The sequence below is a fragment of the Xyrauchen texanus genome, chromosome 13 (assembly GCF_025860055.1).
Source record: "Xyrauchen texanus isolate HMW12.3.18 chromosome 13, RBS_HiC_50CHRs, whole genome shotgun sequence".
Taxonomy (NCBI): Eukaryota; Metazoa; Chordata; class Actinopteri; order Cypriniformes; family Catostomidae; genus Xyrauchen; species Xyrauchen texanus.
Window position 1 is genome coordinate 34,035,450 of NC_068288.1, and position 24,622 is coordinate 34,060,071.

The 24,622-nt window shown below is 36.8% G+C and overlaps 3 protein-coding genes across 3 annotated transcripts; 1 reads left to right on the forward strand and 2 right to left on the reverse strand.

Moving 5' to 3' along the window:
- Positions 1 to 997: 997 nt before the first annotated feature.
- vhl (von Hippel-Lindau tumor suppressor) lies at positions 998 to 7,248 on the reverse strand. Its single transcript, XM_052140486.1, has 3 exons — positions 4,327 to 7,248; positions 1,866 to 1,988; positions 998 to 1,435 (listed from the first exon to the last, which is right to left on the reverse strand). Exons 1-3 carry the CDS (start codon positions 4,514 to 4,516, stop codon positions 1,260 to 1,262), a joined length of 489 nt encoding a protein of 162 aa, XP_051996446.1. The 5' UTR covers positions 4,517 to 7,248; the 3' UTR covers positions 998 to 1,259.
- A 3,070-nt stretch (positions 7,249 to 10,318) lies between these two features.
- On the reverse strand, positions 10,319 to 19,278 carry LOC127653688 (protein cereblon-like). The gene is made up of 11 exons (XM_052140470.1): positions 19,171 to 19,278; positions 18,566 to 18,675; positions 16,479 to 16,681; positions 16,148 to 16,306; positions 15,853 to 16,009; positions 12,728 to 12,790; positions 12,445 to 12,529; positions 12,238 to 12,353; positions 12,060 to 12,124; positions 11,823 to 11,954; positions 10,319 to 11,628 (listed from the first exon to the last, which is right to left on the reverse strand). The coding sequence occupies exons 1-11, from the start codon at positions 19,241 to 19,243 to the stop codon at positions 11,451 to 11,453; spliced, it is 1,341 nt and encodes a 446-aa protein (XP_051996430.1). The 5' UTR covers positions 19,244 to 19,278; the 3' UTR covers positions 10,319 to 11,450.
- A 1,276-nt stretch (positions 19,279 to 20,554) lies between these two features.
- zgc:152986 (uncharacterized protein LOC101884054 homolog) lies at positions 20,555 to 22,705 on the forward strand. The gene is made up of 2 exons (XM_052140539.1): positions 20,555 to 20,765; positions 22,395 to 22,705. The coding sequence occupies exons 1-2, from the start codon at positions 20,555 to 20,557 to the stop codon at positions 22,703 to 22,705; spliced, it is 522 nt and encodes a 173-aa protein (XP_051996499.1).
- The last annotated feature ends 1,917 nt before the right edge of the window (positions 22,706 to 24,622 follow it).

Here is a 24,622-nt window from a genome sequence, read left to right on the forward strand (position 1 = left end):
TAGGATTTACAATATTCTAGCCAAATCTATGCCCTTAGATACATGGCATCCTGTAACATGCACACACATGCAAAACTACATAACAAAAGATAACAGAACTACACTCACAATAAAATTTTTGGACTAAACATACTTGTTTATCAAAATCATTTACACTGCATGTTCTTTCTTTCCATCCATCTATCCCACTGTCAGATTAATGTCTATTTGTCCTGCTTAGCTATACTATGACTGAATAAAAGCTTACAAAAAGGAGCATTTACAACCATATTTCTTATGGCTTGGGTACAGTTGTAACAGTGTTACAACAGTGCACAAGGTATAAGAGACATGATAACAGTGTTACATCTGTCTCTTGCTGACCACCTTGCATGTTGGCCAGATTTTCTCACTGACTTTGCATCCTATCATGTACCAAAATAGGTTTATATTAAGTACACAAATATATAATTACAACAAACAAAATTTCCTTTCATGGTCAGACAGGTAGAATGTTTGATTTACAATGAAAGATGAGGAAGAAAATGTTAAACTTACCCCATAAAATTATTTTCTCTAATAATTTCGCAATAATGTGATGCTGATACTGGAAGAGAAAGAATGACAGTGCTCATGTTGTTGCCTTCCCACACTTTGTGCTGTGTATATTACAGCCTGATATGTGCAATATAATACGAGGTTAGCTCTTCCAGTGTATTGTGCTTCCCTGTCTCCTTTTCCCTCCTCTCCCTTTTCATGCAAACATCTGCACATATAAATCACACTTGCTCTCTCTCTCACCTCTGGGGGAGGTTTTGGAGTTGCATGTTTTTGGGGGTGATAGAACAAACCCCCATAGGAGCATATATACTTGTAAACAATGTGATGCTGATGTGAATATGCACACTGATAATGAAACTTGTATGATAAGGGAAATATTCACATTGTCACAACTGTAATCCTCTACTATCCTGTACTTGGTCTACCCTACATTACTACTAAATACTAGAATTAGTCACATCACACACATATTTTATATAGAGTATTCACTATTAAGTTTTATTTTTGTTTGCAAAGAGGATTTTTGAATAATGTTAGTGTTGAAAAAGTAAAAGTATACAGAGAACTATAAAACAAAAACAAAATATTGCTCTCAGCTGCAGCATCAGCATTTTACAAAGTTCTTTCTTTGTCATTGGTCAACACTGTATTTCACAGCGCCAGATCATATTGTCAGTTTTAACCGGGGCTGTCGACTGGGATGCTCAGATTTTCATGTTTTACTCTCCCAGGCTCTCTTGTCGTACTTGCTGGTTGAGGCGTTGTAAATCGTCGTGAAGGCTGGGGCTCCGAGCAAGGTCTTCTTGTAGACAGCGAGCTATCTCCAAACGACAGATATCATCTTTTCGCACCAACCGCCTCACAACTTGCAGAGCGCGCTCTCGAAGAGTCAAGACTGGTAAACACACACAAATACAAAGTTACACATGGAAAAGAAAAACATGATAGGTCTAACAAAATTTTAAACAACTCTCAGACCAAGTAAGCACTTACAGTAATATACAAACTCTTATTCACATGTAATGTACTGTGCCTTGCACAACTAAGGTAATTCCACAGACAGATATGGCAAGTAGTATGCAATCAAATAAAAAAAATATCATTATTGTAGGCTTACCATAGTGAATGGGGGTAAGAAAAATACAGGGATTTGAAAATGGATTTTTTTATTTACTCACTCAATAATGAACTTTTGCTAATTGGAACCAAAACAAATATTACATAGAGTAGATTTAATGTAGGTATTTTTTATTTTCATAAAACAAGGTCATTTGTTATGAGTCTGAATAGCAAAAGTCAGTAAAATAAGGGAACAGGTAGTATACCAGGCAATGTGATGTTGGCAATGTGGTCATGTCTATTTTGAAGGGAGGGTAGACAGTACATCATTTTTTTATTCACTAACATTGGATCGTCAGTTTCTGCATCCCGAAATATCCATGGGTGTCCTGACAAAAAACAATAAATTACCATAAGATTGATTCAATCAAAAAGATCATTTGCCTACTAGCATCTCTGGACACTGACTTCCTCATGAGTTTAAAGTTGCTGTAAGTGACCTCTGCAAATCCAAAAATGGACCTTATCAAAGTCCCTTTCAAGGCAAGTCAGTTCACTTGGTGGCCATCTATGGTACGTTCCCGGGCAGCTATTTTCTATGGATACAAGTGGCATGAAAGTACAGCTCCGATCTACTTGAATGGGGAAAGTCCAAAATCTCTAAAATGGTTTGTCAAGATTTCGATCAAAGAACATTTTTAAAATATTACAACAATTGTATCATAACTTGTGCTTCTTTAGCTCAGATTTTTCATTCTGGTTCATCTAATGTGCATTCATGTTTACGAGCTGACTATTCCAATTTCTCCCATTCATTTTAATACCAGTGGTCCATCTCTGCTAAACTGCTTTTTTTTTTTATTCATTGTAGCGCCATCTTTATTTTTTCAACAAAATTAAAATTTGGCTGTGAGGGACTACAGTCTCTTCGATGGGTTGTACAGCTATTTCAAGTGTTTTGGACAGTTCTTATGATGAAAAATAAAAAAAAATAACAAATATTTCCAAGAAAACCACCCCAGACAAAATGAGTGGTGGAACATTATATGTGATATAGAAGTGCATGCCAATGAAGTGACTGTAAGTCTAGCTCTCAAAGCCTTGTTTTCAATCAAGGCAAAAATCAAACATTTCGCTACTGTGAATAAGGTCCGTTTACAAAAATTATTCCAAAACACCACCTCCTGTTTTCCACTGTTTGGCCGGACGGCCCGCCACAAATTTAAACCATTGGCACAGAGCCGCCTCTGTTTTTTGTGATTAGCTTACAAGTGTGGGCCGTGGTAAGATACTTTTTCCCCACTGTTTACAAAAACAGATTCCTTTTTCCCGTGATGAGAGAAGAGTGCCTCAGTTTGTTCCTGGGAGTGTACTCAGCCTTTCAGGCTCCAGTTGGTTAGGATTAGGGCATCTGCTGCCTGCCAGGAACAAACTGAGGCCCCTTTGTACATTAGGTCTTTTTTCTCTTTGCTCTGGCTTTCAACTGAAACAAGTGTGAATTTTCATGATGCCTACAGTATATCAGTCACTGATTCTTGAGATAAGGGACAAAACATGTCTTGCATTCAAAAGTCATTTTTAGGTTTAAAATCAAGAAATTATTTATGAAAATACTGCAAAAGATTCATCTAAAATAATTATATTTACTCAGAGCATTTATAACTTAGATTTTTAAATAATTTAATTAGTTTTTTTTTAATGCATGTTCTTTACTTGGAAGCAAAAGGTAACTAAACCTGTCCTCAGCAAGAGGTCACAATGTTAAAATGCCAAACAAAATTTATTAAAATGCAGCAAATTCAGAAATATAAACATCAAAAGAAAGGTAGGGATCTGTACAATATCTATCAATACATAAAGTAAACTTTAAATTATATTTTCCATAAAAAACTGTCTATATAATTGTGTCCTCACTTTGCATCAACTCAATCAGATTTTTATAATACTGGATAAATCAGATAATGTCATGATCAGAGTATCAATTTCCCACTTCCTGTTCATGGTGGATGCAACAGTAGGATTAGTAAAGATTAGTCTGGTAATCTTTATATATTTTTTTTTATATTTTAAACAAACAAGGTTTAAGTCTCTAGGGTTAAAGCTTCAACATGTCAACACCGCCATTCCCATTATGATCATTTCTGTTAGAATTGTGGGATACATTTTGGCTAATTAGTTTAGGTTGAGGCAGTTTTCACTTAGTAAAAAACAAAAGGGCTCCAGTGTACAACACAGGGCTAAGATGGAAAAAGATTAAATTTTGTCAATACATTTTCAGAATAGTGTGAAAACAGAAAAAAAATTAATTATTGAATGTATTTTATCACTTAACTCCTTTACTGAAAACATTATCTATAAATAATAGATAATAAAAGACTTAACAATCTTGATGAATGGATCAAATAAAAATAGCATGCTTTTTTGTGTGTCTGACGGAGTTGACACAATTGACAGTAAGATGCAAGAAATGAAGTGAATATCAATTTTAGAGGGGAAAAAAAATTGTTCCCTTACATGGTTCGTTAGCGGACACCTTTGTCTACAAATATATTAATTAAAAAAATTATTTAATATTAAAAATAAAAACTCAGATTTTAATCAAGTTTTGTCCCTTATCCCAAGAATCAGTGCAGTATATCTTGCAGCTGGTATTAGGGTAATATTAAGTGTGGTATTAAAAAAAGAAAGCTTACAGCAACTTTTTTTTCTTGTATACATGTTACGAACCAAAATACGTTGTCATTCTTCGCCCGGTGTAAGGCTGAATATCTTCGTAGGGCTGCGGCTCCCCGCGAAAGTTGATCCAAATCGGCTTCACGACGCGGTGACTGCGGTTACAGAATACCACCCTGACCTGTCTCCGGGTGTCTTGCGATCGGATAAAGACCGGCACCGCCTCCTGATATTCCTGAGGCATCCTCAAAAACTGAACGGCTGCAGGACAAACCCCAAAACTAGCTTCGCTAGATATTCTGCTGCCGATCAAAACTAAACTGCTAATTCTCGATTAAAACCTCCGCAAACATATAACCACACTGTAAAGTTTAGCTTCTAAACGTTTAACTAAAATCTTATTGCACAGGTCTTCGGAGTTCTGATTTAAAGCGAAGAAAACATCACGAGCGGAGATCAAATCTCACAAAAACGTACGTGACTGTCAACACGCTTCTTCTTCTTCTTCTTGCTTAATGGCGATTAACTCCTAAGGAGCATTATCGCCACCTACTGTACTGGATAGCAAATTAACCTTGGGTGATAAGTCCGAAGTTTAAAACTGTTTCCTCTTCCTTCCTACCAATGGACCATTGACTAACTATCTATATCATCCCACACACATCACCAGTATTTATAGTACCTGCAATAGACGTTTCATTGAGTTTCATCCGGCGCTGCGTGTTCAGCTCCTCCGTCCACACTCAGCCCCCATGGCGGGTTCAACTTTACAGACATATTATATTCTAAAACCCAAACCTGAATCATATATAAACGCAATTAGTGCTCTATATATCTGTCTGTTCAATAAACCTTTTCCTAGAATATCCTCATTCTTCATTCTATCCTCTCCATTTTCCAAATGACTGAATAATACACCCCGAAAAATATTATACTTACTACAAATAAATAAAACATGACATACATTTTCAGATACACCACACACGTCACATAATCCATTCTCATGTAACCCCATAATTGCCAGTGTTGAGTTTAACCCTGTATGTCCCAGTCTTAACCTAGACAGCAATACCTCTTCTTTCCTATTTCCTCCCTGACAGTTTATCCTCCCTACTGTCTGTGTGATACTATAACACCATCTCCCTTTGCTACTACTATCCCATCTAATTTGCCACTTATTCATTAACTTTCTCTTTAAAATCGATTTTGCCTCCCTTTTCCCCATACTCTAACATCCACCTCCCTCTTGTCTAGTGCTTTTTTTGCTAGTTTATCAGCAACTTCATTACCAGATACCCCAACATGTGCTGGTACCCAACAAAAATACACCACTACTCCAACCTCTTTCAGTCTGTATAATGATACATATACTTCCATTAATAAATCTTCTCTGTCTGATCTTGCATGTACTATACTACTTAAAACCGAAGAAGAATCTGAACATATTACTACTTTATTTGGTCTGACTTGTTCAACCCACTGTAGTCCTATTATTATAGCCGTTAACTCTGCAGTGTACACGGACATCTCATCAGTCAACCTCAAACTAATCTGTTTTTTAAAATGTGGAATATATACTCCTAATCCAACCTTTTGACTGATAGGTTCCTTTGAACCATCTGTAAATATTTGTAACACTGAATAAAATGTGTTATTTAAAAAAGCATTAATCTCATTTCCAATGTACTCCTCTTTGGACTTGTTTAGTAAACTCAAATCTAGCGGTTCAGGGACTTTCCATGGTGGAGTATCAGTAAGTGGTATATTGGGACAGAAGATATATTGTCCATGCAACATTCCTTGGCCCATACTCTGCTCTTCCATCCAAAACTGTGTCCTCCATCATATGAGTATTCCCAGCACTCCTCCAATACTTTGCGAGTAAGGTGATTATTTGCTGATTGTTGAAGATTTACCCAGTATGTAATTGCCAGTTTTTCCCTTCTAATATCTAGAGGCATCTCTCCCATTTCTACTCCAATTGCATCCACAGGGGATGTTTTAACTGCTCCACAACATATTCTTAATGCTTTGGATTGAATTATATCTAATTTCTTCAGTAAAGACTTGGATGCCGAACCATACACAATACATCCATAATCAAAGCAAGAACGAATCAATGCTTGATACATGCACAACAATGCACTACGGCTAGCTCCCCAGTTGTGACTAGCAACCGTACGCATGCAATTTAAGATTTTTTTACACTTTGACTCAATTTTACTGATATGACAATTCCATGTTAATTTTCCATCAAACCATAATCCAAGATATTTAAAAACAGGTACTCTTTCCAATGTTTGATCATACAACTTCAGAACTAAATGTTCATTCCTCCTGTTCTTTGTGAATAGCATATATTGTGTTTTTGAGACTGAAAACTTTAGACCCCAATCCAATGACCATTTTTTCCACTTCTTTAATTGACTCCTGTATACCTTTAACCACATTTTTAATATTACAGCCTCTCTTCCATAATGCTCCGTCATCTGCATAAAAAGCCAATCCTATTCCTGGTCTATTAACTTTATCAAAAACATAATTGATCATTAAATTAAACAATAATGGGCTAATTGCACTACCCTGTGGAGTTCCATTTAGAATGTTATAAGGAGCTGATAATTCTTCCCCAATTTTCACCTGAAAAGTGCGTTCAAATAGGAAATCTAAAACCCAATTATAAAATTTGCCACCTATTCCAATTTTATTCAGTTTAATTAGCAAACCTTCCCTCCACAAAGTGTCATAAGCCTTTTCTATGTCAAAGAAGACTGCAATCATGTACTCTTTCATTACAAATGCTTTTTTAACTTCATTTTCAAACAATACTAAAGCATCTGCCGTAGACCTACTTTTCCTAAAACCACTTTGAAATGTTGATAACAATTCTCTTTTCTCTAAAATGTAATTCATTCGCCTCACAATCATTTTTCCATTAATTTACATAATGTAGAGGTAAGAGCAATGGGTCTATAATTACTAGATTTTGTTATATCTTTCCCAGGCTTAGCTAGAGGGAGCACAATTGCAGTTTTCCATTGTTTAGGAAGGATACCCTCATTTCATATATAATTATATAAATCCAGTAATATTTCTAATGCTTTTGGTGATAATTTCTTTAAGATTCTATAACTTATCATATCTTTTCCTGGTGTGGTACTCTTTGAGTTATTAATTGCTGTATTTAATTCAAAATAACTAAACTCATCATCCAAAATATTATTAAAATCTTGTTTTTTCTTGCAAACATCTCCATAGATATTCTTAATTTGCTGACGTCTTGTTAAAAATGTATCATCTAAATTTTCAATGCTATGAGCTTTAGCAAATGTTTGAGCCAACATAGTAGCCTTATCTTTATCTGTGATAGCTACCTTCCCATTTTCCTCCATTACAGGTATTTTTTTAAAGCTGTTAATTCCATTCATCTTTTTAATCATACGCCAGACTGCATTTATTTTGGTTTCCCTCCCTATTGTATCGCAAACGTTTTGCCATGCTGTCCTTTTTGTACTTTTAATAATCTTTTTAACATAAGCCCTTTTTCTTTGATAATCTATGACTGCTTCTGGAGTGAGTGTTCTTTTTAAAAACTGAAATGCTTTATTCCTCTCTCTGATTGCTGCCGAGCACTCCTCTGACCACCATGGCACATTCTTACTTGTATTTATACCACTTGATTGTGGGATAGACTGAGAGGCTGCAAAATAAATGCCACTCACTACTTTATTATATCTGTAATCAACACTACCCTCTACTGACAGATTTTTGAATTGTTCTTCACATAACATTTGAAGTTTTCCCCAATCTGCTTTCTTATATATCCATCTTACACCATATTTACATTTTTGTAGTTGAATCTTATTTTGAATTACACATGTCACTGGAAAATGATCACTTCCTATATTATCCTTAGATACTGACCATATACATTTACCAGCTAATGATGCTAAAACTATTGTGATATCCAGACATGACATTCTACCACTTGCTATGTCTATTCTTGTTGGATTGCCATCATTTAAACATACTAACGAGTTATCTTCCATGAACTCTTCTATTATTTCTCCATTTTTATCTGTACTCCTGCTACCCCAAATAAAATTGTAAGCATTAAAATCACCACATATAATCATTTTGTTTGCCTTTTCTCCCATGACACTTTTCAGGATATCTATTGTTAATTCTGCACATGGATTATAGAAATTTAACACTCTGATTACCCCCTGTGTACCCATTAATTCTATACATATGCTCTCTGCATTACCTTCTTTATTTATTTGTCTATATATCACATTTTCTTTTATGAGTGTTGCACATCCTCCACCTCTACCATTAATCCTGTCCTTCCTTATTACCTCATAGCCGTTCATCCTAAAATCTAATGACTTGCATAACCATGTTTCTTGTATACACATGATATCAGGAGACTTACTCATATCTTCAATATACTTTTTAAACTCCTGTCCATTAGCGATTAAGCTTCTGGCATTCCAATGAAGCAACAGGAAAGACATGATAATGTTATACATCATTACATTGAGATGCATCATAATTTGTTGTTATACCACCTTCTGTTCTCCCTTCTTTAGACTGTAGAATCTTGTGAACTTGTTCTGCTGATATACCGATGCAGTTCAAGAACTTGTTTGCACAATCTACCAACAATTTTTATTTTATCAGATCTTCTTTCTACCTGCCCAGTGCCATTCACCACTGCACAGATAAATGCCACAAAATCAGTTTTGCTCATGTTAATGTTGTCATTTGAGTCATTCTTAACACGTTCAGCTGTTCCATTGACTTGTCAATCTGAGAGGTTTGTTCCGGTCCAATATGTATTCTTGTATCATCTACATGTTTCACTCTACGAGCTGCTTCTGCATATGTTACATTCTGTGTGGATTTTACCTTTTGGATTTCACGAGCCTGTTGCTGTACTGGACAACCTGCATATGCAGCGCTGTGTTCTCCCCACAGTTGCAACACTTGATCTCAGCTCCTTCCTGACACTTCCCGTATTCATGCTCCCCTCCACATTTTGCACAACGCATTTTCCCTTCGCAAACAGCAGCAGTATGACCTATGCACTGACACTTATAACAACGCAAAGGAGGGGGTACATACTCCCGTACCACATAACTGATGAAACCTAGTTTCACCTTGACTGGTAGATTGCTGTCTTCAAAGTGTAACAGCACAGAAAGACTATCACACTTTTCATTATCTTTCCATGTCGTCAATCTTCTAGCCAAAGCAACTTTGCCTCCAATCAAGTTTCCTTTTACTTCTTCCATAGTTACATTTAAGGGTACTGCAGAAATAACGCCACATCTATTCCAGCACAACTTATTTTACCACCAGCTAGTGTTTTCAGTTTTAGAATCTTTGCTTTCTGATTTTCATCCTTACACTTAATCAAGACTCTTCCATTGCTCAGACATGTTGCCCCTTTCACTGATCCCACTTCTTTTTCTATCGCTTTTGATAGTTTAACAGGATGCATGTATTGCTCTGCTTGTTTGACAAATGTGACCATAACTTTTATTTCCTTTTCCTCACTGTTTCTCATCATCCTTTGCCCTGAATCCCTGGTTTTACTTGTACATAGTTTCTCATATTCAGACTCATCACCCATGTTAATTCCTTTTGTTCCTTTTATTATATCGCACTTCTTGGAACTCCATATCTTGATTACCATCATCCGAAGAATCGTCCATTATGTCCACCTACTTCAACTCAAGAACCGTCCCTAATTTGTCCTTTTAGAATCTATTAATTTGTCCTGACGTTCCTTCGCCGCTGCTTCAACGCTCTCTGCTGCAACGCCTCAACACTCTTCAGTACAGCTTCACGTTTGTTATTACGTAATTATGTCAGATCCAGTGAAGAAGACAAAACGTATACGGAACATCTCCCTCTAGCGGTTTGGCAGGCAATAAAAACATTGACAATGTGACTTGAAATTATTTATTCTAAATAATGATGCAAAGATTTTGGCATTTGTGATCACCAAAAAAAAAAACTTAATCAAGAAGCTGTTGCATTTCAGATTTGATTTATTGGCGAGAATGTAACAGTACTCAGCAGTATCAGTCTCTTGAACAGTAGCATTACAGATAAGCAAGTCAGTGTTTAAGGATGTTTGTTTTCTTAGCCTTACATACAACAGCTATGTAATTAACTACTGGAAAATGTATTTGTGTATGCAGAATGTATTTATGGCATAAAGTGTGTATTTAGCATCCTGTTTAATGAACATGAGGAAAGAGGTTTATATTTTTAAGGACGTTTCTCAATGCAGAGTGCAGCTTGTCGACACACCAACCCCTACCTTGATACACACATCCTAACATATGTTTGAACACACAAATACTGTACATCATATTATCCAATTAAATGGTCTGTGGGGGGGGGGGGAAGCAATACAGAAATAGAGAATTGCAAAATACAGTTTGAGAATTACTCTGATATTGAGTCTTCATAACCCTTTACAACATAAAGGGTAACTCCCTGATACTTTATTATTCACTGGTCAATTCTGGCAGGTAGTTATTGTGAGAAGTCTGCACCAACAGATGACCCATCACATCTGGGGAATGACTTAATTCAAGCAGTTTCAATTTTGTAAATGGTTTTGCAGGAACTACAGAGGGCATTTGATGGTTTGAGGAATTCAACAAGTTCAGACTGTTAATCATGCCACTAAAAGTGTGCATGCAAAGACTCAAATTATATTTGTGGACACATTATTTCATTTCATTTCATTGTATAATGTCTAGTCCGCTAGATGCTCAAAGAGCAGCAATAACTGTTCTAGGCAGTGGCAATGAGAGGAAATGTGCTCAGACTGTACTTAAGTACATTATAACAGACCATCTTTTCATAAACAGCTCACCTCGTATGATATTGCACGTATCAGGCTGTAATTTACACCGCACATAGTGTGGGAAGGCAACAACTTGAGTACTGTAATTCCTTCTCTTCCAGTGTATTATGCTTCCCTGTCTCCTTTTCCCTCCTCTCCCTTTTCATGCATACATCTGCACATATAAATCACACTTGCTCGCTCGCTCGCTCTCTGGGGGAGGTTTTGGAGTTGCATGTTTTTGGGGATGATAGAACAAACTCCTATGGGAGCATATATATTTGTGCTTGTGGGCAGTACAGTTAAAAGGTCACAGACACAGCAAGCGTGACCCCTCAACACCCTTGTCGCCTTGAGGGATTGTTGGTAACAGGGCAGAACGAGTCAACCCCCAGAAACGAGGCGGACTAAGATCCTTCTTTACCGCAGAGAACTTCCAGCCCATATGAGAACCACAGGTTCTGCACTGAGCAATTGTCCATGCATACCTAAAGAACAAATACATACTCAAAATAAATGTTGTTACATACAATATATATATTGTGTTCTTGGATTAATTCTTAAACCTTCTGAAAAGATCAAAACAAGTGCTTGCCACAAGGGCATCAGGCCATTGCTAAAATTAGAGCAATCAAAAGTAAAAAATATGAATTTTTCAGCGTACACAAACATTGAATCTCACCCTGGAAACCAACTATGCAGTGTGGAAGGTCGTCCGATCAGGTTGAGATTGTTGGCTTTGTAGACCGTAAGTGTCTCATGAACATATCCATGTGGATTCACATATGCTGCCATTGGCCCATACAGAGACAGACTAAAAAGAGAGGAGAGTTGTGTCAGTAAATGAAAAGTCTTTCATTTCAATGCAATCTAAGTTGATTGCCTTTTTCAACATGTCACTTTGAAATTCAGGGCTCACCTAAAGATCTCATTCTTGCTGGTTATCTCTGTATCCTGACACTGTTTGCAGCACAGAGAGGTGCACTACAAGGACAAGCAAATCCATCAAAATATTGGAAAAAACATGTTAGATTAATTTAACAACAGACAACTTGATATTTGTACATGTATACACAAAGGCAGACACATATACACACCCTGTCCATGATGTCCAACTCACAGCGAAGTCTCTGAATGGCACTACTGATCTTCAGTAGCTGCAATCTTAAAGCATCATCTATTGGCAGACATGCAGCCACCCTGTATGAGAAATCTGTACAGAGAAACACACATTCTAACTATCTGAGAGGGTGTGTGTGAGGGCCCCAGGCATGAAAATGTTGTGTGTGTGTGCACTTGCGTACCTGTGGGATTTGTAGGCAGAGACTCATCTTTGAGGTTTTCATCCCATTCGTGGAGTTGTTTCTTTACTCTGCTCATAAGAGTGTTCTTGAGAGAGACACATACACAACCATCAGCACTAAATAGTCTCAGAAGGGTCTTTTAAAAAGCGAGTTCAGTCAGAGGGTAATTGTCTTAGAAGGGAACAATAGGGCATAGGGATGATCACTTCTCAATGGGACATAAACTGTAAAGTTGGGCTGTAAACTCAAGCCTATTGGCTATTTGTAAAGAGATCAAACTTACCGAGTCATAAAGGGCATACACCCAGGGAGGCCATGTGGTCATACTAGCACAATGGAGCTTCTTCTACAAAAGAAAGAAAGACAAAGATTATGTAGATTATGTAACAAGTAAAGATTATGGCTGCATCGAAATTCGCATAATGTTAGAGTATGTACTGCATTTGATGAAGAATATACATCTAGGCTGTTACATAAGTATATTACTGTAAAGGGATTTAGAAGGGAAAGGAGGCGGCGAGAACTGGCTTGTCAATATAAATAATATTTTAATGCGCAACTTAAAACACAAACACACACACACACACACACACACACACACACACACAGTTGTGTTTCCATGTTTTATAGGGACTTTCCATAGACATAATGGTTTTTATACTGTACAAACTTTATATTCTATCCCCTAAACCTAACCCTACCCCTAAACCTAAACCTCACAGAAAACATTCTGCATTTTTACATTTTCAAAAAACATAATTTAGTATGATTTATAAGCTGTTTTCCTCATGGGGACCGACAAAATGTCCCCACAAGGTCAAAAATTTCGGGTTTTACTATCCTTATGGGGACATTTGGTACCCACAACGTGATAAATACACGCTCACACACACACACACACACACACACACACACACACACACACACACACGTCAGTAAATTATCTCTCTCTGTCGCTCCATCCTCCGCTGTCAGCCTTTATCCGTCTCGGAGGCTTGATTAGCCTGATAAGGGACCGGGTATGTAGAATCACGACCCGGCCCCGCCTTCCGCCCTGCCACAATTATCTTATATGAAAGCAGTGATTCTCAACCCAGGAACTTTCAGAATTTTACATTGGACATGAAGCGGCGACCCAACGCAGTACCAAAACCTAACAAATTGTCAACAAAGCCCTCTACATTGCAAGTAAATCACTTGCATATGCGACCAAATTTCAAAACCGTGCGACTAAAATGTGTATTTTATTAGCCACTGGCGAGTAAATATTCCGATTTACTCACCAGAGATTGAGATGAGTAGCGGCGAAGAACTTAAATACCACATTCCTTTTACTGAATAAGAAGCTGGAGAATAAGAATCTGGATTCAGCCTCACTTTTACTGCTTGTTGCATCTCGTGAGTGCACACCCTTATTTGGCTGCAGTTCATCACAATCATTTTAGTTCAGCCATAAAAGGGCATTGACATTGCATTTAAGTCCACTCTAACTTTGGTTAATCTTTTCCTCGTATTGTTTTCACAACATTCTCCATATTACAGCATGGCTACAGACCAGTGACACATTTGTTGGAAATCTTTTAGAACGTAAATGTGTTAGAACTCGAGAGATTGTAGATTTTAATTTGAGAATGTGTAAAATAAATATTTGGAAAACTAAGTCATACACATTATACATGTAAAAGTTTCCTTTTGCTGCGTTCCGTGTATTTTGTATCCAAAGACGAGACCCAGGCATCCTATTTTCATTTCATGTATCTTTTAATATCCTATCTGTTATTTACAGTCAGTAAGTGATCAAAAAGATAAAAAAGAAACATCATTTCGAATCATACGTTGCACATATGTGCAGGGTCGTAGCAAGTTATTCTGGGCCCCCTAACTGTATATTGGTCAGGGCCCCTTTCCTATTAAAAAATACAGTTTAGAATTTGTTGTGGGGGCCCCCCCTGGACCTATGTGAACCTAGAATCATTACCACCTTTCACCCCACTAGCTACGGCCCTGCGTATGAGGGATAAATTACCGTGCAACTTCTCTCTCAATAATGTGCGCTACGCTAATTCAACAATAAACAATTGCTCACAGAGCTGATCTCTTAAAGAGACAGTACCAATGTAGCGTTTGTCATACATATCAATGTAAATTACACAAGTGCACATAAACAAACATGCAACAGAGGGGGGGCCTGTGTAGCTCAGCAAGTAAAGATGCCGACTACCACACCTGGAGTCGCGAGTTTGAATCCAGGGCATGCTGAGTGACTCCAGCCAGGTCTCCTAAGCAACCAAATTGGCCTGTTGCTAGGGAGGGTAGAGTCACTCCTCGTGGTCACTATAATGTGGTTATTGCTCTCAGTGGGGCACGTGGCGAGTTGTGCCTGGATGCTGCGGAAAATAGCGTGAAGACTCCACACGAGCTACGTCTCTGCGGTAACGCACTCAACAAGCCATGTGATAAGATGTGCAGACTGACGTATCAGACACTGAGATCCATCCTCCACCACCCGGATTGAGGAGAGTCACTACGCCACCATGAGGACTAAGAGCGCATTGGGAATCGGGCATTCCAAATTGGGGGAAAAAAAAACTTGCTAAAAAAAACGCAGTAATGTAGTATGTGTAGAAGACATAAATATTTAAAAGGCACAATCATACATTATGAAATATAACTTCAGAAAACACTGTAAATAATTAATTTAACAAGTAGGCTTGTGCTGTATCTAAGGGTTTTGTAAATTAATATAATTTTTTTTTGCATAGTAGTTTTGATATAGTAGCACTATTATTTTTTATGATACAATTATTAATTCTATTTTCATTATTAGGTTTCAACCTTGTGAATATTTTGTTTAAAATATGTATGAAAATCATATAAATTGATATAATGTGAAATTTGAACATGTGTACACAATCTAAAATGTGATTAAAAGGATCAAAAGTGAAATATGAAAATAAAATGAACAATCTTGCATAATATATTGCGTGAAATCAAATATATGAAAACAATTCCTTGGTTTTCTTAATATCCTTTTAGTTTTTAGTTGAATTATGCTTACATGCCATCAAAAGTCTGGCCAGTAAAAACGAAACATTTTCTTTCTCCGATTGGACAAATTCTGTGATTCATTCTCCAACATGTCTGTAGATGGTTGCAACAAAAATGTCCTTAAATCATACATTGAATTTATTAATATTACCATGAACTATATTGGTGGGACATAGATGAATTGGCAGTTTTGTACATTTATAAAGAGCAGATACGGTTTGTGGCATCTTATTATTTGGATTTTACATTGCCTCTTTTCTGCTGTCTGAGACAGAACAGACCTGCAATTCACCAGTTGAGAAACACCGTACTAAAGCATTGTGTGTGCATTTGTGAGTGATAGGTGTTTAAGTGAGTTACCTGTCTATAGGTCTGGCTGCACCTGACCTGTTGTGGTGTTGTTTGTGATTGTCTTGTCTGTGGCATGTGTGTGTGCAAGCGTTGCAGGAAATGCAGTCCACATAAAGGGTCTGGCAGAATCCTCTCAGTTAAAATTTGTACTTTTGCCTGACGAATCCTATAAAAGACACAAGTATTAACAATGATATACAATCAAATTAGCTTTTTGAGTATGTTTGCATTTACAGTACTGTGTTTTATGTATTATTCAGTGTTGTGCATCTTTCTATATTTATATTTTGCAGATGACTCCTACCCATCTGCTTGTGTTCGTATATCGTGCACTCTGAAGCGTTGCCGTCCAACGGCTTTGATCTTTACTGTCTCTATGCCGTACTCCTGTTCCTCGCGAAATGCATAAATCTCTGCAGTTGTCCCAAATTCTGCCTTTATCTCTACTCCACTCGCATCAGGACTGATGCAGACAGACAGACAGACAGACAGACAGACAGACAATTATTCAGTGAAGTTATAACCAACAGTAAATGCTGAGATCATTCTGTTACATTAATACAAATCTATCAAAGGTTATAGGTGAGGTTAGAGGTTATTTTACATGCTACTCGGTGTCTTGCTTTTGTGAGTACCTGTGTGCAAGTACTGCAAATGTGCGATCATGGCTTATGAGTGTACGGAACATGCTGACCTCCTGTGGCCGGAAAAGTTGCAAAGGCAGAGTCTGACCTGGGATCAGTATAAGAGCAACATGGGGAAGAACGGGCAGATTCTGCACACTGTCTTCATCATGCAGAGTGCGGCCGTGAAACTCCTCCATGTCTGAGCCTAGATACTTCACAGGCATAAATGAATGCACACACATGCAGACAAACACATAAAAAAACAGATCTTGGTAACTTACAGGAATAGTTTACCCAAAAATGAAAATTTTCAATAGTTTCTCACCCTCATGCATCACAGATATGTATGACTTGCTTTCTTCTGCTGAGCAAAGATTTTTAGAAGAATATTTCAGCTTTGTAGGTCCACATGATGCAACTGAATGAGTACTACAATTTTGAAGCTCTAAAAGCATATAAAGACAGCACAAAGGTAGTCCATACAACTCCAGTGGTTTTCCAGAGGACTCCATGTTTTCATAAGCAATATGATGAGTGCGGGTGAAAAACACATTAATATTTAAGTCCTTTTCTACAATCAGTCTCCACTTTCTCTTTTATATTTTTCTTAATTTGTTTTTGGCAATTCACCTTTTTTGTGCATATTGCCACTTACTGGGCAGGGAGGAGAATTGAAAGAAAAAAGTATTTAAATATTGATCTGTTTCTCACCCACAACTATCATATCACTTCTGAAGATATAGATTTAACCACTTGAGTCACATGGATTACTTTTACACTTTCTTTGTGTGCATTTTGGAGCTTCAAAATGTATGTACCCATTCACTTGTATTGAATGGACCAACAGAGCTGAAATATTCTTCTAAAAATCTTTGTTAGTGTTTTGCAGAAGAAAGAACCCGGGATGGCATTAGGTGTGTAACGATCCATCGATCTGGATCAAATAACCAACGATGCAATTTCACCGATGCAATGCGTAAACATCAATGTATATATTTTTTAAAGGCGCACGTTTATTTTAACACTACAATGCCAGCCATGTCCGTACTTATTTCCGTCAAGCCATGCAGCAACCTTTCTGACATACATCTGGCTTCATGAGCACTAAATATACTTCTCATGTGGGACACAGATGTGCGCAAAGTTATTGAAGAGTGATTCAATCGGCCTTCCTTCAATATCTTAGTGCATTTGAATTGTACATGAGAATCTTCTTTTTTACGGGGGTCAATTCAACCATGTCAAACGGCTTAAGAGCCACGATATTCTGAATAGCGCTGATGAGGAAAAGAGAAAACAAGCATCTTCACATCAACACCCTTACTACCATTTATCACAGTAAACTCTAACAGAAATGTTCAATACAACTGCAGAAGTTGTAGCAAAGATAAAACATAGATAGCACATACTCCGGGATATTATGCATTGAAAGACATGTTTGACTATTGTAGAGATGACAAATTGTCATTGTAGGGTTTCCCTCATTCCACAAGGCAATGAGCGGTCATCAAACGATTGATGATCACATGCATGTGACTTTATCTTTTCACATTATTTATTTCTCAGTATTATATTTTACAACATCTGAAGTAACTTATTTTCTTGTGGATGTCCAGATGTGTATACTGGATTTGCATTTTTCAGAGTGATCAATAAATTATTCAAATAAAATTTTGGTTGCATTTGTGAGATTATTTTTTTTTTAACTGATTGTGTAAAATAGGCACATAATATTCTAATATCAATCGTAGGCTCCTGAATTGAATTGAACTAATTTTGCGGCAGACTTTGAGGTATTGCAAACATCTGATCGCTGGCTAAGAGAATTGTATCTGATCATATCATCATGAAACCCCTAGATGGCATGAGGGTGAGTAAATGATGAGATTTTATTTTAGGGTGAACTATCCCTTTAATGGGTATATAACAAATTGTAATTTATTAGAAAGCAGGATTGAATCAAACTTCTCAGTTCACTTTGGCCATAAACTATTTGCAAAACAAATGAATTTGCATGTTAATGAATTACGATAAAGAGCTATATCCAAAATATAATTATGACTTGTTGGCCTCAAGTTACATGACAGACTACTCACAGCATGTGATGTTGGCAGACTCGTGTCAAAGTTTATAACACTTGGCTTTTCTGCAGCCTCACCATCTCGATCATCTGTTTCCATGCCATCCTCTTCTCCCTCTTCATTTTCTGTAGAAAGAGAGTCAGAGCTAGAGAGTAAAAATAGTTTCATTTTCACCCCTTTCAACCTACTTTCGCTTTTCATCTCATTTACTACATGGTTGGCTTAGGATGACATGGTCAGAGATATTAATGTTACTTATCAACAAGCTAATGTCCTATCCAGTTACAGTATGTGTGAAAAAAATCAGAATGTAAGAATACAAGTGAATGTAAACAGTGAAAACAACCACTGTACAATACAGTAAAGCACATATATACGTGCAGACTTGGCTCAAAACTGTTGTTTCAGCAATTTAGACTAGAATAAATGTACAACATCAAAACAGCCGTTTCAAAAATATTTTTCCAAAAACATGTTTTTAAAGGAAAAACTGTCATGCACTGCGGATTTGTATATGTCTGCAAAAACCTTCCTTTATCTATTGAGGAGGATATTAAGCAGGTATGCGTTTGATATTGTTCAAGCTGCCTGTTTAATTGGAGACTATTCGGCATACGCACCTGGCAGGAGTTGAAGCTGGTTCCCCATTTCGTCGTTAATGTTGTTGTCGCCTCCGCCCCTCTCAGCAGCCATTGCCCGTGTGTTTACAATCCGCACTCAACGAGCAATGCACGTCTGACGTCTGAGCGGGAAAATATAGAGCGCCTCAATGTGGACGGATGTCAGAATTTTATGTCTGAATTTATAGTCTGCACAGAGGAAGCGTTTGCAAAATATAGGAATAATCTGATTAAAATTACACTTGTACCAATCGTGACAAAGTGATACCTCACCAGCTTTGGGAAGGTGTTGGGTGTATCAGCTGGCATGACCAACATAAAACTGCTTTGGTAAGTCTGATGGAATATCAAAAGTTGTAGATATCTCAGAAAGCTTGGTAGGTTGGTATTCGTTCCAACTGATCCAAACTTAAAAATGCGCGAATGCCTTTGCATTAGGTAACAAAATGTCAAACGAAGTGTCATTTGTTTTAAAGATAGCCCAAGCACATTTAAAGCAAATCATTTCACAGAAACACTTGTGTTTACACTTAGGATAGCTGTGTGAAGCTGACTTTTAAAAATAACAATTAAACCATTTGGTTAAAGGATTAGTTCATACTAAAAAATCTCATCTCATTTGCTCACCCTCCTGCCATTCCAGATGTGTTTGGCTTTCTTCTGCAGAACACAAAAGAAGATTTTTAGAAGAATATTTCAGCTCTTTAGGTCCAATGTAAGTGAATGGTGGTTAGAAATGTGATTCTTCACAAATCACATAAAGTCAGCATAGAAGTAATCCATAAGACTCCAGTGGTTAAATCCATGTCTTATGAAGTGATATAATAGGTGTGGGTTAGAAATAGATCAATATTTAAGTTTTACTGTAAATGTCCTCTTTCACTTCCACATTTATCTTCTTTTGTTTTTTGGTGATTTCATGCATATCACAACCAACTGGTTGGGGCTGGTCAAAGGTTGAGATTTATACAAAAACAAAAAAAAAGACTTATTGATCTGTGTCTCACCCACACATATTATATCACTTAAAAATATTGAGATTTAACCACTGGAGACTTATGTATTTTAAATGTAACATTATTGTGTGAGCTATCCCTTTACATTTAATTGCATGAAAGGTTAGAAAGGATAAATGATTGAATAAAGGGAAAAGGTATAGTATCGTTTGTGTGTAGATGCCACTTGCTTTGATATTTTGTTACCTAATGCAGTACCTCTTCATGGGCCTTTGAGTCTTTACCCTGCTGAGTGATTTGAGGCTGGGGCCCAACCTTGTCATTTTGTTCTGGGCCCTGCAAAAATCTTTTTTGGGGCTGCTATTTGAACAATGTATCTGTATGCGTACTGTGGGTTAACTCTTTGTTCTTGTTTACTGATCAGGTGGATGATGGCACCAGCAGAGCATTTGTGTGTGGTGCTTCTGCTCTGTGTGTGTGCCTGTAGTGGTATAAGTGACTATTACTCTGTGCTTGGAGTTTGTCGATCTGCCTCTGCAAAAGAGATCAAGAAAGCGTTTCACAAACTGGCTCTTAAACACCACCCTGATAAGAACCAAAGCCCCAATGCACAGCAGACCTTCACAAACATTGTTCAGGGTGTGTATAACACACACTTAAATGTATTCATTTGGTGAACACCTTTATGCAAAATGACTTCAGTGCACGTAAAGTATTTTATAAGCATGTGTATTTCCTGGATATCAAACCCAGTACCTTGACATAGGTAGTGCCAATATGGAGCCAAAATGATCTAAAAATTATATATATATATATATATATATATATATATATATATATATATATATATATATATATATATATATAATTCATAAATACACAAGTGAGAGCACAGATATTTCCCTGATTGCCCACACAAATACATCTCACTTTAATAAATTCAAAATATTTCACAAATATTTATCTATTAATTTGCATAAACAATGTGTGAATGTTACATTTATTCATGTATTGTTGAATCTGCATTTTTGCAAATTGTCACATGTGTGAATCACTTTGGATTTATGTTTTTTGAGACATTCCTGCAAGGTTGCGATTTCACAAATAGAGTTTTTTTTTTTTTTTTTGGGAGAAGTCCTCTTTAGTCAATCACATTGAGCTTTTAATCCATCAATCATAACTCGCCGTGCTGATCTGACTCAAGAAGCATAATGTTAAGTTGTTTTGCGCAATGTGATTGCACACTCCACGAGTAAGTAAAGCAGACTTTCTACTCCGTCTCATGGCGTTTTATAACTCATAATATATTATGAGGTTTGTTTTTGATTATTAAATGTGGCATTTACAGATCTGCAAAGCTAATACTAATGACCAGTAGCCACACTTTCTGAAGAGAAGCCAGCTATCTTTAAAATGAAGAGAAAAATATTTTAACTCTGTTTATTGGAAGGACGTAGTAAATCACAGGTAACACAAGAGTGGGGAAAACTAATTACTCTTTGCCATGTTTTAATAAATGTAAAAATGTAATTGGTTTCATTAAAACAACCTATGTTTTAATTATGAAAAAATTGTTTTGCTATCACATTATTTTATCCAGAAAACCATAGGTACCACATTTAGAATTACTAGCAATTGAAGGAAAATGATGCAATTTTAGCTTTAGATCGAGTGTAGCCACACACCTATCCAAAGTGATCCACACACGTGACGATTTGCAAATGCAGATTCAACAGCCCATGAATAAATGTAACGACGTTCACAAATGTTTTAATGCAAATTAATTCAAGAACTTGATAGATGGGGGCTTGGGTAGCTCAGCGAGTATTGATTCTGATTATCAACCCTGGAGTCAAGAGTTCGAATTGTCGTGTTCGTTTTTGAGGAGACGAAGTCAAGTTTTCAAGATAAAAATAGTATTTATTAACAAGAAAGAATAAGTACAAAAATAATTTTCCCAGCTGGGGATCTTGTCTGCTTCACCCGTAAGCTCAGCTCAAAAGACTCAGTTTCTCCTGTGTTCCCTTCTTTTCTACATTTCTGACCCAGGGTGTGTTCCTTTTGTTCTCAGTTTTTCACTCTTTTGATTGGCTTATTTTTGCCGTAGGGGCATCTCCAATATTCTAAAAGATAAGTTCCAATCATTCCATCACACAGCCTTAATGAAACCACAGGCATGTACAATGAGCCATGCCAAAATAATTAAATTTAATGCCACACTGATGTTAATTATTGTATGATTAACTCTGTGTTCCTCTCTACCCTTAGCCTATGAGGTACTGTCTGACCAAGAGAAGAGGATACTATATGATCAAATGGACCATCTTACTAACCCTGGGCAAGGCAGAAAGAGAGAGGGAAAGAAGGATCAGAGGGAGGAAATGGGCAGTAATCAATTTTTTGATAAAAGTAAAAGTGGCTTTCAGCATTTTAGTCTAGAAGAGCTGCTACAGACGCTACAGATGGATGATGGCTTGTATATGAGCGGGGAACCTAGTTATGACGGATGGAGTTTTATTTTAGGGGCTGAGGATGATGATGAAAAAGTCTTCCTCAGTGATCTTTTTAACATGTTGTGATTTTCAGTGTTTGTGTAACTTCATGAGTTTTTATTATTATAAAAATGCTTCTGGACAATTGCCCTAGTTCTGCATTAAGTAATTATGTTGTAAATAAACCTTTAAATTAAACCGCTTTAAAAATAACTTAAGCGTTTTTGTATAGAGAGACTTTTCTTCTGTTGTTGAAAATTGTTTACTCAAGTAATTTTAAAGATGATCACTGTCAGTTGATGGTGTCAAAGGGCTTCCCTTTATGAGAAAGTGTTTCAGTTACTTGTGTATGTACTTGAGGAGACTAAAAAGATGAATCTTACATGACGATTACATAATTGTCGGGTTCATGCATCATTAGTGTGCTCTACCAAGGACATAACCTCAGACAAACATTTTGTCTCATGAAATATTTGAAAGCTGTTATATTAAGTTAAATACAATATCTATAAATTGACATCAACCACTGTGTCCTGGAATCAACATGCTCTGCTAAACAAAGTAGAGTATGTACGGTACATGTATTCACATGTTTGCATTTACAGTAAGAATGAACACATGCTAATGTATGATCAGATAGACTAACACTATATAATAGATTCCATCATAGTAATCACTCAACCTTCTTTATCAAGCTCAGCATTTACTGCATTAACTGAAGTGTGGTGTTTGTTTTTCCTTCTTTGTTCAAACTATGAACAATGATTTTTGTCTGTATTTCTGTGTATACCATATTTGCATCAATGTGTAGAAAATGTAGTTTGCTGATGAATGGAAATGCTGAATGAATATGGTCTCAGTAGGTGAAACATGCCAAATCTGTCATCTAATGCACAGAGCAAATTCACAAAATGCTTCCTCAGCATGATAACTATGAACTATAGGGTGAGCCTTGCACTATAAAGATCCTTTGTGTGCCAGTAGGATAAACCACCTCCTAATGTTCCAATATCCAGAGGAGATAATATCCCCAATAATATCACTAAACAATATATATCCAAAGCCTTGTCTGCTTCGTAAACCATGGGAGTGCAGCACACATGGAACCCATTGAAGTTCTGCCATAGAATTATTGTTAATACACAATAGAAGTATCAGATTAATTAATTTCAGATTTCATTGAGATTAAAATATTCTTATGGTTTGACGTAGGTTGTTTCCTCTTTCATTGTACATACACAAACACATGGAGAATTGAATGCCCATACAAACTCTCTGGACTGTGACCCAGTCTGAACTTTGTCTAGTTTTAGGAAGGAAGGATATTTTTGTAGAGCAGTTGGAGATCATGGCCTTATTTAAGCCTTTAGAAATTACTTCCTACCAGGGGCGATTCTAGGGTCAGAGCTTTAGGGGTGCTGAGCACCCAATGAGCCCCACTGCCACCACCCACCCTCTTTTCACACAAAAACTAAAAATATGTCTATTGAAAAATAACTTTATCATTTTAACATTGGTTCAACTAACTCCAAAATCCAGATTTATTTTTCTTTTTTTTTTAGACCTTTTCAGAGCACCAGCTTAATTGTGAGAGTTCACACAGACAGCCCCCTGTAATAAACACAAAACCTTCTTCACTCAGCTGCTTTTCCTGACCGTTAACTCCATGTGCCTCCTTTTGTATCAACAGTCATCAGATTGGTTAGATTAGATTCAACTTTATTGTCATTGAACAAAGTAACAGGTACTTGGACAACAAAATGTAATTCATCTTCTGTAAATTATTTACAAAAAATGGTTCTTGAAAGGCTCTTTTTAGTGTACCAAACTGAGTATTGAGACAGCTTTAACTGTTTAGGACCAGTGTCCTTATCCACTAAGTCTGAACAGCTCTCTTCTGTCTCTGCTGCTTTGGCTTGGAGGTCTCTATGTTGCACTCCCTCTGTCTCTTCATTTCTTTCACTAGTCAATTCCCTCTCATCCCTTATGGACTCTCCCTGTTGT

Excerpts from the sequence above, each read along its gene's own strand:
- vhl (XM_052140486.1), bottom strand. The coding sequence starts at position 4,516 with ATGCCTCAGGAATATCAGGAGGCGGTGCCGGTCTTTATCCGATCGCAA. Across the intron at positions 1,989-4,326 it reads AAGAATGACAACGTATTTTG|GACACCCATGGATATTTCGG; the intron begins GTTCGTAACATG and ends GTTTTTTGTCAG. Across the intron at positions 1,436-1,865 it reads TGCCAACATCACATTGCCTG|TCTTGACTCTTCGAGAGCGC; the intron begins GTATACTACCTG and ends TGTGTTTACCAG.
- LOC127653688 (XM_052140470.1), bottom strand. The coding sequence starts at position 19,243 with ATGGCTGCTGAGAGGGGCGGAGGCGACAACAACATTAACGACGAAATG. Across the intron at positions 12,530-12,727 it reads TGTATGCCCTTTATGACTCG|AACACTCTTATGAGCAGAGT; the intron begins GTAAGTTTGATC and ends GTCTCTCTCAAG. Across the intron at positions 11,955-12,059 it reads AGCAAGAATGAGATCTTTAG|TCTGTCTCTGTATGGGCCAA; the intron begins GTGAGCCCTGAA and ends CTCTCTTTTTAG.
- zgc:152986 (XM_052140539.1), top strand. The coding sequence starts at position 20,555 with ATGATGGCACCAGCAGAGCATTTGTGTGTGGTGCTTCTGCTCTGTGTG. Across the intron at positions 20,766-22,394 it reads CTTCACAAACATTGTTCAGG|CCTATGAGGTACTGTCTGAC; the intron begins GTGTGTATAACA and ends CTCTACCCTTAG.